Genomic DNA, 15573 nt, shown 5'->3' on the forward strand with positions numbered 1-15573 from the left:
AGAAAAGCCTGGAAAGATTTACATGAACTGATGCTAAGTGAAGTGAGTAGAACCAAGAGAATATTGTGCCCAGCAACAAGAAGATTATGTGATGATCAACTATGATGGACTTAGTTCTTTTCAACAATGGGGTGATTTAAGGCAATTCTAATAGACTTATGATGGAAAAATCCATTCACATCCATAGGGAGAACCATGGAGACTGAATGTGGATCAAAACACAGTATTTTCACCTTATATTTTTGTTGTTGGTTTGCTTTTTTTCCTCTTTTTTCCCTTTATTTCACCTTTTGATTTGATTTTTTTAAAAAAAAGTTTTATTTTCCAAGTATATAAAAAGATAATTTTCAACATAATTGTTGTAAAACCTTGTGTTCCAATTTTTTCTGCCTCACTTCCCTCATTCCTCCCCTATACAGTAAGTAATCCAATATATGTTAAACATGTGCAATTCTTCTATACATATTTCTACAATTATCATGCTGCATAAGAAAAATCAGATCAAAAAGAAAAAAGTGAGAATGGGAAAAAAGTAAGCAAATAACTAAAAAGATGAAAATACTATGTTGTGATCCACACTTAGTTCCCACATTCCTCTCTCTTAGTTCAGGTGGCTCCCTCCATCACTAGATCTTTGGAACTGGCTTGAATCACCTCATTGTTGAAAACAGCCATATCCATCAGAGTTGGTGATTGCATAATCTTATTGCTGTGTACAATGTTCTCTCAGTTTTGCTCACTTCACTTAGCATCAGCTCATGTAAGTTTTTCCAGGCTTTTCTGAAATCATCCTGCTGATTGTTTCTTATAGATCAATAATATTTCATAACATTCATATACATAACTTATTCAGCCATTCTGCAACTCATGGGCATCCATTCAGTTTTCAGTTCCTTACCACTACAAAAAAGAACTGCTATAAACATTTTTGGACATATGAGTCCTTTTCCCTTTTTTATTGATTGATCTGTTTTTTCTTGTGCAGCATGATCAATATAGAAATATGTTTAGAAGAATTGCATATGTTTAGCCTTGCTTATATTTGGTAAAATAAAAAGCTATTAAAGTGAAAAAAAGAAACTCTTTTATACAAAATGTCAAAAAAAAACCTTCTAAAAATAAAATGAATGTTAAAAAAAAACTCACCTAGAAATAGTATGAATTGAAAATTAACCATATACCTTGGTTCAGAAACAGCAACATGGAGTCTGGGCTTGGAAACCAGCAGAAGCAGCAATTGTTTGTAGTTCTTGGAGAGAATGATCATGAGAGACAAAGATCTCCAGGAATGGTACAAGGGGCCATCAAGGAACACGTTGTCTCTAAGGGAACTATGCTTAGGTGGTCATTCAAGACATTAGAAGAAAGACCTGAGCTTCCATACAAGATGACCTGTTAGTGGATTTGCTTTGGACAATCAAATAGCAGAGGGGGAACACATAAAAAGTGATAATAGAACTTCCAACAGTCCAAAAGCATAGTAGCCTCCAGGAAAGAAGTGATGACTGCAAGGTTACTGTAGGTATAATAACAATAATTTTAAAAATATTAGGAAAACAGAAAAGTTACATGCTTATCTCATATAGCAGTGCAGTAGTTGAAAAGCAACACTCCCTTCTATAGACTCTCTGAGAGTAGGGATAACCTAGGACAGAAGGAGGAGGAGGAGGATTAGTGACAGTAAAGATGAGGGAAGAGGCAGCCCTCATCTGGGAGGTTAGGAAAAAAGTGGGCATAGAGAGCTGGCCTGGGATTGGCAAATATCTCACACACAGTGGTAGGAGGCTACTAGTGATTTAACACAAGCCACTGCCTCTGTCCATCCCACCTACGCTGGGGTATGAAAAAATGAGAACATAGGATGTTCCCATAGCTTGGGATAGCCTCCCTCCCCGTCCCTACATAATTAGTTTAAATTGTATCCATTTTTCAAGGCCAAGTTCAGGTCTCTTCTCTTTTGTAAAATATTCAGTTGCCCCAGTTCATAATGTTCTTTTCATCCTCTGTATTTCTATAGTACTTATGGTCTATTGTATTAAAATATTTTTAAAGCACTCTACATATGATACTTCATCTGTGTCTTGCAGCAACACTTTGATCTAGATATTATAAGTATTATCCTTATCTTAGAATCAAGAAAAAAAGACCAGTGAGTATCAAATATTTGCCTAGGGTCACATAGTTAACAAACATCTGATTCCATGCTATTTCCACTCCTCCCCCATCTTATAATACTTCTTTATAAGTCTATTAATTTACATTCTATCATCTTGTATTAGTTATCTTTTATATGTATAGATCCTATTCCCCTAACGACACTGTTATGTCCTGTAGATCAAAGATCTTTTTTTTCTTCTTTGTTTCTTTGTTTTTTTCCTTTCTTCCCTCCTTTCTTCCTTTCCTTGACTTTCCTTGCCTTTCCCTTCCCTGTTCCTTGCCTTTCCCTTCCTTTTTCCCTTGCCTTTCCCTTCCCTGTTCCCTTGTCTTTCCCTTCCCTTTCCTTCCCTTCCTTTCTCCTTCCTTTCTCTTCCCTTCCCTTCCCTTCTCTTTTCCCCTCCCTCCCTTCCTCCCTCTCTTCTTCCCTCCTCTTCCTCCTTCTTCTCCTCCTCCTCCTTCTCCCTCTTCTCTCCTCCTCCTCCTCATTCTTCTTCTTCTTCTTCTTCTTCTTCTTCTTCTTCTTCTTCTCTTCTTCTTCTTCTCTTCTTCTTCTTCTTCTTCCTCCTCCTCCTTCCTGCTCCTCCTCCTCCTCTTCCTTCTCCTCCTTTTCCTCCTCCTCCTCCTCCTCTCTCTTCTCTCCTCCTCCTCATTCTTCTTCTTCTTCTTCTTCTTCTTCTTCTTCTTCTTCTTCTTCTTCTTCTTCTTCTTCTTCCTCCTCCTCCTTCCTGCTCCTCCTCCTCCTCTTCCTTCTCCTCCTTTTCCTCCTCCTCCTCCTCTCTCTTCTCTCCTCCTCCTCATTCTTCTTCTTCTTCTTCTTCTTCTTCTTCTTCTTCTTCTTCGTTCTTTTTTCTTTTCTTCTTTCTTCTTCTTTTCTCCTTTTTTTCTTCTTCTGATTAAAGCTTTTTTTCCTTCCTTCCCTCCAACCCCTCTTCTAGATGACAAGCAATCCAATATATGTTAAACATGTGCAATTCTTCTATAAATATTTACACAATTATCATGGTGCACAAGAAAAATCAGATCAAAAAGGAAAAAAATGAGAAAGAAAACAAAATACAAGCAAATATCAATAAAAAAGATGAAAATACTATGCTGTGATCCACACTCAGATCCTACAGTCTTCTCTCTGGGTATAGATGGCTCTCTCCATCACAAGACCATTGGAACTGGCCTCAATCATCTCACTGTTGAAAAGAGCCATGTTCATCAGAGTTGATCTTCATATAATCTTGCTGTTGCTGTGTGCAGTGTTCTCCTGGTTCTACTCACTTTGCTTAGCTATAAGTTCTAATGTGCTAAAACAACAGAATCTCATGTAAATCTCTCTGGGCCTCTATGAAATCATCCTGCTGGTCATTTCTTACAGAAAATAATATTCCATAACATTCATATACCATAACTTGTTCAGCCATTCTCCAACGATGGGCAACCATTCAGTTTTAAGTTTTTGCCACTACAAAAAGGACCTCTACAAATATTTTTTTCATATAGAACATCATTTCTTCTTTCATATAATCATAGGGACTTAGAGGACTCATCCAATTCATATGTGTAAAGGAATTCCCTACCCATCAATTGGGGAAATGACTGAACAAGTTGTAGAATATAATTATGATGGAATATTATTGAATTATAAGAAGTGAAGGAAGGGGATGGTTTTGGAAAAACCTGAAAAGACTAATATGAACTGAAGCAATGGAATGTGGGCAGAATCAGGAGAACATTGTATAATGTAATATGATTATTGTAATGATAATGAACCAAATTATTCTGATCAAACCAATGATCTACAATGATTCCAAAGGATGCATGATGAAAAATGCTATTCATCTTCAGAGAGAGAACTGACAAACTCTGAGTACAGATAGAAGCATTTATTTTCACTTTAATTTTTTTGATATTTTTTATTGCAATATGACTAATATGGAAATATATTTTGTATGACTTCACATATATAATAGATATATTGCTTGCCTTCTAACACATGAGGTAAGTAAAGATAAAGTAAAGGACAGAATTTGGAACTCAAAATTTAAAAAAAAAGTTGAAAATAAATAAATAAGCATTTGAAAAAAAGGAATACTATTATAACAGACCTTATAAATCATCACTCAGCCTCTTGCTGAAAACTTCACAAAGGGAGGCAGGGCCAAGATGGAAGAGTAAAAACAAGGACTCAGAGCTCTCCCTTCCACTCCCAAATCCCTCCAAATTCCTTTAAATAATGAATCTAAACAAATTTCAAAGTATCACAACACAGAGAGATAGAGTGGAACATTCTCCAGTAGGAAAGGTCTGTTGAACAGTCGTGGGGAATTTTGTTCAGTTCTGAAGCAGGCCACATAACCCCAGCCCTTGTTCTGGTCCCAGCTACTATTCAGGCACTAGCCAAGCTGGACAAAACTTGGGTCTCTGAATCAGTAGCAATACTGGAGGTTTCTAGACCTCTCAGCCCAGAGATAACATGGAAAATCAGCAGGAAAGTGAGGAGAGAGGTAGATAGCGTGAAAGGGCCTTAGGAACCCAGCATATCACAAATAGATGTGGGTGGCAGTTGTGGAGGCACCTTCTGGAGGCCTCAATTTGCAGGATTTCTCTTTACTAGCACTGAAGAAAGAAAATATTGTTTTTAGCACATTAGAACTTATAGCTGCAATGGAACAGGAACATTCCTCACAGTACCAGAACAGAAAAAAGTGTTTGTGGTCAGATTTCAAAAAGGATTTCTGAAAACAGATGCGCAAAAGCCATGAAGCTTGGAATAGTGCATCTTCCATCCTGGAAATGGAACCTTACTTTAATGGAGAATTAAAAATGATCAAGTCACAGAAAAAATTCTGACCCAAATAAAAAGTTATTATGATGACAAAGAAGATCGAAACATACACTCAGAAGAAGATAACAAAGTCAAAGCGCCTACATTTAAAGCCTCCAAGAAAAATAAGAATTGTTCTCAGGCCATGGAAGAACTCAAAAGGGGTTTTGAAAATCAAGTAAGAAAGATAGAGGAAAAATTGGGAAAATAATTGAGAATGGTACAAAAGGAAATACAGAAAGCAAATGAGAAGGATGTTTTAAAAAGCAAAATTGGCCAAAAACTTACTAAGGAAAACAATTCTTTGAAAATTAGAATTGAGTAAATAGAAGCTAATAACTTTATAGGAAATAAAAAAATAATAAAACAAAAACAAAAGAATGAAAAACTAGAAAACAGTGTGGATTATCTCATTAAAAAAAAATCTGACCTGAAAAATAAACCTAGGAGAAATAATTTTAAAAAATTATAGTTCTACCTGAAACCATAATAAAAAGAGCCTAGACGTCATCTTTCAAGAAGTTATCAAGAAAAACCTTGTATTTTAGGATCAAAAAGTAAAATAGAAATTGAAAGAATTCACTAATCACCTTCTGAAAGAGACTCCAAAATGAAAACTCACAAGAACTTTATAGCCAAATTCAAGAATTTCCAGGTCAAGGAGAAAATATTGCAAGCATCCAGAAAGAAACAATTCAAGTACAGTGGAGTCACAGTCACAATTAACACAAGATTTAGCAGCTTTTACATTAAAGGACTGGAAGGCTTAGAATAGGATATTCTGGAAAGGAATAAAACTAGGATTACAACCAAGAATCACCTACTCAGCAAAACAGAGTATAATCCTTCAGGGGAAAATAAAATAGAGGATTTTCAAGCATTCATGATGAAAAAATAAGAACTAAATAGAAAATTTGATTTTCAAATACAAAACTCAAGAAGCATAAGGAGATCATCAGGAAAGGGACACTATAAAGGACTCAATAAAGTTTATCTGTTTAAATTCTTATATGGGAAGATAATATTTGAAACTCAAGAACTTTTTCATTATTATGGCAGAGTATAGATGGAAAGCGCAAGTGTGAGCTAAATATGAAGAGATATCTAAAAACATAAAATAAAGGGATGAAAGATGAATGTATTGGGAGAATGGGAAAGGGAGAGGTGGAATGACAAATTATCTGCTATTAAAAAAAAAAAAAAGCTTTTACAGTGGAGGGGAAGGGGAGGAAGAGAGAGTAAACTTTACTCTTATCAGAATTGGCCTAAAGCAGAATAATAAACATACTCAACATGGGTATAGAAATCTACCTTATCCTGTAGGAAAGTAAAAGGCGAAAAGAAAATGGGAAGCAGGGAGGGTGATAGAAGAGAGAGAATATTGAGGGACAGAATGGTCAGTAGCAAAACACTTTTTAGAAAGGTCAAGGTGAAACAGGAGACCAGAACAGAATAAATGGGGGGAAATAGAGTTAGCAATAATAATTGGGAAAAGGATTCTGAAGCAAATTTCTCTGATGAAATCCTCATTTCTCAAATGTATAGGGAACTAAGTAAAATTTATTTTAAAATGAGCCAAATAATTCCCCAATTGATAAATGATCAAATGATATGATTTTAGTCCTGCATATCCTTTGACCTAACAATAGCATTATTAGGAATGAATCTCAAAAGAGATTTTTTTAAAAAGGAAAATAACCTATATGTATAAAGTAGTTATAGAAGATCTTTTCTCAGGGAAAAGAATTATAAACTGAAGGGCTGCCTTTCAAATTGGGGAATACCTGAAGAAATTGTGGAATTGTGAAGAAAATGATGGAATATTATTGTTCTATGGGAAATGATGAACAAAATACTCTCAGAAGAACCTGGAAAATGAACTAAAGCAAAGTGAAATGTACTGTATACAAAGTAATAGCAATGTTGTGGGATAAGCAGCTCTGAATGACTTTGCTATTCTCAGAAATACTATGATCCACGACAATTCTGAAGTACTTATGATGAAAAATGTTATTCATACTCAGAGAAAGAATTGATTGTGTCTGAATACAAACTGAAGCATACTCTTTTTTTTTTTGGGTGGGGGAGATCTATATTTTATTTCACAATGTGACTTTTATAGAAATGTTTTGCATTACTTCACCTGTGCCTTCTCAAAGGGAAATACAGATAGGGAGGAAGGGAGAGAATCTGGAATTCAAAGTTTTAAAAACAACTGTAAAAATTGTTTTACATGTAACTGGGGAAAGTAATATTAATTTCTTTTTTTTTTACAAAAGACTTCACAAGGCAGAACATAAACATTTTTCGGATAGCTCCAATTATTTGTAAGTTTTTTTTCCTGACATGAAATTCTCTCCTAAATTTACTTTCTTCCATTTTCGTCCTATTTATTCTAGTTCTGTCCCATAGGGCCAAAAAGAACATGCATCTCCTTCAAATATTTGAAGATAAGTATGAACACTTCCCCTGACCAAGACTTCTTTTCCAGACTAAAACTCAGTTTCTTAAACTGATCTTTGTATTACATGTCCTCAAGTTTCTTCAACTCGCTAGCTCCCTTTCGCTTAATGTTCTTCACTTTTATCAATGCCCTTCCTATATTATGGTACCCATAATCTGAACACAATATTCTGGCTGTGGTCAGATCAAGGTATAGTAAATACATCAAGTTATCAACTCCTTATTTCAGAAAATTATGCCTCTCTTCCCAGTACAAGATCTTAAACATATTAGGCATTTAATGGATATTCATTGCTACTGTAGATAATAATAAATAAATCTAACATGAACTTATACAAAGTGAAGTGATCAGAACCAGGAAAACAATGTTCACATAAAGGAAATATATGATGAATTGTGAATGACTTAGCTGTTATTCTGATCAATACAATGACCCAAGAGAATCCCAAAGAACTCATGATGAAGCATGCTATCTGCCTTTAGATAAAGAACTGGTATTGTCTGAATACAGACTGAAGCATGCTATTGTTGTTCTTCCTTCCTTCCCTCCTTCCTTCCTTCCTTCCTTCCTTCCTTCCTTCCTTCCTTCCTTCCTTCCTTCCTTCCTTCCTTCCTTCGTCTTTTTGTACGAAATAACAAATATGGAAATGTTTTACATGATTGCACATGTATAAACTATATTTAATTATTTATTGTGTTGGGAGAGAGAAGGGAAGAAGGGAAGGAGATCTAGAATTTGAAAATCAAAACTTTTTAAAAAAGTGTTTAAATTATTTTAATATAAAATTTAAAAATATTTCTCATATATGTATATGCATATATATATGTATATATTTACATACACAGACGTCTAAAGTTGTCTATGTCTACTTTGTAAATCTGGATTTTGAACAGAACTCCCTAATTTTCTAAATTTTCTAAATTCTTTTCTAAATTAATTCCTTTCTCCCTTATTATTACATCTTTCTTTGTATCCTCAGGGCTTAGCCCAGTGCCTAGTATATAGAAAAACTTAATAAATGCTGGCTGATAGATTGATTCATTAGTCCTGACCCTCACAGACTAGGGACTGCATTTCTGTGATTAGCATTAAGGATGAGAGAAATTGACAAAACACTCCCATTTCATTCTTATCTGATTAGCTAGCTGACTAGAGAAACATGAAAAGGAAAAATGAACAAATTACCTCCAGGTAGTACAGCATCTTTCCATAATGCAACTTTTCAATAAGTATTCCCATTCTTTCCAAATTATCCAGTGCCTCATGGAGGTGGCCAGAAGCCCAGATCCCTACACCATGAGCAAATCCCTGAAAAATAAGCTTATAACATTATTGGAAAAAGACAACACAGAGAAGTAGAATTGGGAATATAAAGAACCCTGGGTTGAAAAGCCAGCAATCTGGTTTTCTTCCTGATTTTATCAGCAAGTAGCTTCATGACCTTAGGGAAATAATTCTATCTCTCTCAGAATCTCAGCTTTCTTATAAAAAAAATGGAATGAATAAGCTCTATTATAATTTTCAGCTCTAACCCTCTACAGTCTTAAGAGGCTTCTTAAAACACTGCTGTGACCATGTTACCCACATGCTCAAAAGCCTTCAAATGTCCTCCTCCCCCAGAAAAAAAAGTTCTATATTCTTTTATTGGTATTCAATGTCCTCTGAAATTGAGTCTAGTGGTCTTAACCAATCCAACTCTCACTACCATCATCACAAATGTAATTTTTTAGCTGAACTGGGTTGTTATGCCTGGGGATTCTAGATTCTTTTGTTCATTATATTGCCTTCTCAAATGTTTTTCCTTCTTAGCTCCATTTGTTCAATTTCTATAAAATATTCAAGATTCATATTAATTCTGTCTCTTAAAGGAAACAATCCTTGATCTTCCTCCTTTCTCTCTGCCCCTGGAAGTAACTTCTCTTTCCTTTCCTTTGAATGAACAGCACTTCCTACCTTTCTTTTTGGTCTATCATTATTGATCTTTTGTATGTGAAGAGAACCAATGACATCACAATGTTGGGATCAAGGTACAATGTTTTTTACTTTGGCTGATTAGTTTAATATGAGCTCAGACAGCTCTACCACAGGTCAGATATGAATAGTCCACTTGAACATTTAGGATGGAGATGTCTCTAGTTTGGGGCATCTCCTGTTTCCTTTTTGCGTTTGCAAATCTCCTCTTTCTTTTGTGTTATCATATTATAATTTGTATTATAATTATCGGTATCAAGTAGTAATAAAAATATACTTAGTGCTTTAGGATCTGCAAAGCACTTCACAAATATTATTTCTGATTTCATCAATTAGATTGTAAGCATCATGGAAGCAAGGGCCAAATCTTATACTCTGCATCTTTTACATTGTTTTGTACAAAAAACAATAAAAACTTACAAAATGTGCCTCCCTCCATTCTTTTCAAAGTGAAAGGACTATAGAAATGCAATATTGCAAATGCTGTTAAATACAATTGATTAGTTTATCTGAAACTATTTTTCCCTCTTTCTTATTCTGTGTTATTAGGGAGGAAAGATGGTATCTATTTGAAAATGAAGCTGATATAAAAAACAACACACAAATACACATGCATATGATGCTTTAAGCTTTACAAAGATGCCCTTCTCACAACTACTCTATGAAGTAGGTTTTGTAAGCATCATTATTCCTATTCTACAGATCAGGAAACTAAAAGACAGAGTAGTTTAAGTGATTCAAAATCACACAGCTAACAACTATCAATACTGGAAATTGAAACTAGATCTTCTGACTTGTAAGGTCAATGCTCTTTGCTATGTTACTTTTCCCCTTTGGTGTTCAATAAATAGTCCAGAAAAAATAAATGAATAGACTAACAAATGAAGTAGATTTTAGGAAGAAACCTCTTGTTTTTACCTCACATTCTTCTTTTTCTTTACAATTTATGGATTCAAGGCAAGTCCATAGATGGTCCTCACTGCTTTTATAGTCTACTAACTTCTGAGCAATTCCCCAGGACTGGTAGAGAAAACTCTGCAAAGATATAGGACTATATTGACTATTCAGGTATTTGAACAATGTGAAGAAACCATTAGAAGAAACCATTTCTTTTCTTCCTTCTTTCCTTCCTTCCTTCCTTTCTTTCTGTGTGGCTATTATGAAAAAAAAGTTTTTAAAAAATGTTTTTAATACAAAGAAATCTTTTTTCCCCTCTTTTAATAACATTCTCTGTTTATGGTACTAGTCAAAGGATTATTAAATCAAAGGTTGTGAATAATATTTTTGCTATCACTTTTTAATGTCATATTGATTTGTGAAAAGGTTATAGCATTTTATAGTTCCACCAGAAGTGAAATAGTTTTCTTCTTTCTTTATACCCCAGGAAACTAAAAGACAGAGTAGTTTAAGTGATTCAAAATCACACAGCTAACAACTATCAATACTGGAAATTGAAACTAGATCTTCTGACTTGTAAGGTCAATGCTCTTTGCTATGTTACTTTTCCCCTTTGGTGTTCAATAAATAGTCCAGAAAAAATAAATGAATAGACTAACAAATGAAGTAGATTTTAGGAAGAAACCTCTTGTTTTTACCTCACATTCTTCTTTTTCTTTACAATTTATGGATTCAAGGCAAGTCCATAGATGGTCCTCACTGCTTTTATAGTCTACTAACTTCTGAGCAATTCCCCAGGACTGGTAGAGAAAACTCTGCAAAGATATAGGACTATATTGACTATTCAGGTATTTGAACAATGTGAAGAAACCATTAGAAGAAACCATTTCTTTTCTTCCTTCTTTCCTTCCTTCCTTCCTTTCTTTCTGTGTGGCTATTATGAAAAAAAAGTTTTTAAAAAATGTTTTTAATACAAAGAAATCTTTTTTCCCCTCTTTTAATAACATTCTCTGTTTATGGTACTAGTCAAAGGATTATTAAATCAAAGGTTGTGAATAATATTTTTGCTATCACTTTTTAATGTCATATTGATTTGTGAAAAGGTTATAGCATTTTATAGTTCCACCAGAAGTGAAATAGTTTTCTTCTTTCTTTATACCCCAGTAATTTAAAAATAATGGTAAAATGTTATTTTCTCTCTGACAATATAACAATAAGGAAGAAGTTTGAATTTTGTATTTCTATGATTATTTGAAAATTTGAAAATTTTTAAGTGGTGGTTAATAATTAGAAATAATTATTTTTTCAGGTTAAATTTTCATTTTTGCAAATTTTATCCACTACTTTTATTTTGGTTCTCTGGCTCCAAGTGAATAAATTTATTCTTTCCTCCTTGTGAAAACCTATACTGTTTACTTTTTTTTTTCTTTTGAAGTTAAACCCAACTAAAATACCCCCAGAATTCCTTGTAGCAGTGACCCATTTGTTCTCTAGCATATATTCTAGCCATATTTTAGAGCTACTGAACTGGAAGCTGAGTCCTAGTTAGTTACTCTCACCTGACCATGCCTTTGCCATTTAGAGCAGATACTAAAGAAACATAAAACAAATGTTCTTTTAATGTATTATAGTATCAGATGCAAAAGTTTTAGTTAAATAAGCTAATTTTGAAACAAATAAGTAACAATTATTAAAGAGAAAATTGTATTAGAAAATATAAATTAAAGGTCTTATGGAGTGGAAGTGGAAAGCATTTGGTACATGGTCTTTAAGAAAAACTAGCACATAAACAGACTTTAAAAGGAGCTGACAAAGTTATAGAGCTACAAATTGCATTTAAAGGAAACTTGTCTTTTAAAATTGCTTGGCAACTTGCATTGTATAATTTGCTCACATAAAGACATTTCTTCAATGGAATGCATTTCTGGTATAACATTTGTTCTTTTTAAAATTTTCTACATTTTAAAATATAATTTACAGAGTCATTCCCCCTTTATTTAAATTTATAATTACTTTAATTTTGGAAACCAAAGGGAAATATATTCTGTCTTATAGAAATTTATTTTACAAGCATCTTTTCTGTAACACATCTACTTAAAATATTTAGTAACACATCAAATACAGGTGATTAATAAGAATATATTAAGAAGAGTAGAATGCAAGGAATCCCAAGTATGGATAGAAATTTCTTGTCTTGAAGAGACACAGTAGAAGGAAGAAAGATAGAAGAAAGAAGTAATATTATCCCTTAACCAACCAATCATGTTTCCTATAAAGTCTGAACTTCTCATGTGGTACTGAAAGAGCCTTGACATCATTCTATGAGGCTCCTTATTATTAGCTTAGAGAAGGGGAAATTCAGGGGGACTTTATAGTTGTGTTCAAATATTTAATTAGTCTCTCACTTGGAAGAGTAATATAAGATTTGTTCTCTTTTGGCCCCAAGAACAAGTTTGAGAAATTGCAAAACAATTACAACTATCTATCTATGGAATGGGTTTCCTCAGAAGAACATGAATTTCTGGAGGACTTATAGCAAAGGTTGAATGACCACTAATCAGTAAGTGTCTCAGTAGCTTTGATCAACTGGAGCTAACAGTTTTTAGTCATCATAGACAGAAGCACTGAGTTTTAGAGTTGGAAGGATCTCAGGAGGCATCTAGTCTAACCCATTATCCAAAAAAAGGAACCAACCAATTATAACCTTTTTTTTTAGTTCAAAGAGTTCATATTCTCTAAGAGGATACAACATACATTAATTGACATTTGCAAAATATGTACACAATACATAGAAAGTAATTTGGGAAGAGATCACTTAACACCCCAAATTAAAGATAAAGTCTCAGGGAGACAGTTTATAAATATCAGTGTAGAGATTTGATCTCATTGATTTTTTAAAATTAATCTTTAAATTCTACTTTCAGGCATCATTAGGGAGATATCTGGGGAGTAAGGGATCTATGTAGCATCTTTCAAATTATGTAACATATGGCTTTAACAAATTGCTATGAGTAAGGCATATCAGAACTAACCTTCTCACTGGAAGATCCTTGCCCAAGGCGCAATTGAGCGATGACATCCTCTAAGAAGTGGAAGATCCATTTCTGTTTTGTTATACACTGGAGTGTATAATCAAGAAACTATGAAGAGAGAAGTCATTCTAAATTCAGTGCAAGCTCTTGTTTCCAATAATAATGCACTCTTTCCTAGATCTAAATGAGACAAATGGATCAGGGCTCTCCCTTCTCCCATTATCTTATCTTTATTCAACTTTTCTGCATGGAGGTAAGAGCTAGAAAAGGGGTATGGAATATATAACGAATCTTATTCAGCTAGTCTTTTGACAAGCAATGGAGGCTTTTTGTGAAATTTCTAAAGTGGGAACCAAGGATACCTCTACAAAATATCTTTGGCTCATGGGCTTTATTCTGTATTCCCAGACTGGCCAACAATATTAATTGTCCACTCAGAGTAATTTTTTTGTCCTGTCAGGCTCAGAGGTCAATTATTATAGAATTGGCAGATGTCCATGGAATCATGGGGCTTGAGACTTTGAAAAGACAACTAATTCTTTAATTTCCCTCTAAACAGTGATACATTATCAGTAAGTATTACTAAACCTCTGTTGTTTTTTTCCAGAACTTTTTCTGCCCAATGCTATCTATATCTTTGCTATATATTTTCCTTCTGCCTATCCCTTTTCTAGATACTCCCATTTCTGGATCTTCTATTCCTGACAGTTTCTGTCCTAGAAATTTTTATTTTCCAGACTAATTGGCATTTCCCAGCCTGTAATCTCAAAGATCATAGAGAAATGGGAGGCCATTTGCATTAACCAGATAAAACCCTCTCATGGCCCCATGAAATAACTGAGCTGCCCTATTTCTTGAAGATTGAACCACGGTTCCAGGGACAAATAAGTATAATAATATGCTATGCCCAGGGAGTGTACTCTCAAAACACATCTTGGATATTATCTTCCTGCTATGGCATAGAGATGATTGTTCCTCAGACTCTCTGGGGGTATGCTTAATTCTAACTCTTCTCTGCTCTTCTTTGGACGTGTAAGTCTAAATTCCAGCAAGAAGGGCTTGGTGAGCTACCTTGATATCCTCCTCTTGTTGATTCTGCCTCCCTGAGTCCATGCTATTTTACATGTTTTCAGTTAAGCCTTATGTTTTTTTCTCTTAAACACACAAGTAAACATTCCAGCATTATTGGCCCATTACATTCCTTTATTACAGCAATGGACTCTAATACTAGGTCAAAATATAAACTATTTGACTTGTTATGACAACCACAAAAGTAATAAGTCTAGCACCAACTTACCAACAGTATCTTCTCCTCCCAGAATTTCTGACAGCAGGATATCCCATCACCTTATTAAAGGAAGGAACATGAATATCATCTGTTTACGTCATAATTGTCCCCTCACATTTGTTTCTGGGTTTCCCTGATTTCCTTTCAAGACTCCCAGTTTAGATCTTTCTTCAGGAAGACTCTCTTAGCCTCTTTAGCTGCCTATCCCTTCCCTTTTTGAGATTATCTTCTGAAAGACCTTCTCTATCTCTATTTATGTATTGTTTGTGCTTAATTTTTCATGTCTTCTCCATTAAAATATATGCACTTTGAAGGCAGGAACCACTTTTGCCTTTCTTTGTATCTTTATTGCTTAGCACACTGCCTAGAACATAGCAAGGGTTTTATAAATGTCTATTAACTGACTCTTCCACTGAATGTAGGTAGTTTTGTGATCACAAATAGGGATAACAAACAAAATTATCTGTTATAAAATCCTGAAGGATGGGGATATTTCCCAACATTCTTCAAAATTCAAATTAAGGCACTTAAAATTGAGGCATTAATAAATATTAGGATCTCATTAATCATATTGTCAGCTGGATTTATCAGTAAATTTGAATTTGAATGTTTTTTTTTTTAACTGTTTTAACTGTTTTACTCTGGACAGATCATTTGAACTTTCTGAGTCTTAGTTCCTTGTCTACAGAATAAGGCCAATCATGGATTTAAATCTTGAAGAGACCTTAGAAGCTATTGAGTACAATATAATCATTGTACAAATGAGGGACTGAGACATAGAAAGGGTAAGTAATTTTTCCAAGATCACAAGATTAGAAAGTGTCTGAGGCAGGATTTGAATTCAAATCTTCATGATTCCAAATCCAGCATTCTATCTGTCTGTCTATCTATATATACACATAAATATTTTATGAATTTAATTATTTATAAAAATATCATTATTAGTATA

The 15573-nt window shown here is 34.1% G+C and overlaps 2 protein-coding genes across 4 annotated transcripts in view; both read right to left on the minus strand.

Moving 5' to 3' along the window:
- Positions 1–9834, minus strand: part of LOC127561812 (maestro heat-like repeat-containing protein family member 1) — a 72655-nt gene extending 62821 nt beyond the window's left edge. For all 3 annotated transcript variants that reach the window (XM_051997081.1, XM_051997082.1, XM_051997080.1), the window contains exon 1: positions 8622–9834. In XM_051997081.1, the coding sequence (XP_051853041.1) occupies positions 8622–8675 (54 nt within the window). In that variant the 5' untranslated portion in view covers positions 8676–9834. The remainder of the gene's footprint in view (positions 1–8621) is intronic.
- LOC127561452 (maestro heat-like repeat-containing protein family member 1) overlaps positions 8698–15573 on the minus strand; it is a 56180-nt gene continuing 49304 nt past the window's right edge. Inside the window, exons 11-14 of the mRNA XM_051996691.1 lie at positions 14634–14683; positions 13337–13444; positions 10990–11119; positions 8698–8744 (exon numbers count right to left, since the gene is read on the minus strand). Of these exons, the coding sequence (XP_051852651.1) occupies positions 8698–8744; positions 10990–11119; positions 13337–13444; positions 14634–14683 (335 nt within the window). The remainder of the gene's footprint in view (positions 8745–10989; positions 11120–13336; positions 13445–14633; positions 14684–15573) is intronic.

The sequence above is a fragment of the Antechinus flavipes genome, chromosome 4 (genome assembly GCF_016432865.1).
Source record: "Antechinus flavipes isolate AdamAnt ecotype Samford, QLD, Australia chromosome 4, AdamAnt_v2, whole genome shotgun sequence".
NCBI classification, from domain to species: Eukaryota; Metazoa; Chordata; class Mammalia; order Dasyuromorphia; family Dasyuridae; genus Antechinus; species Antechinus flavipes.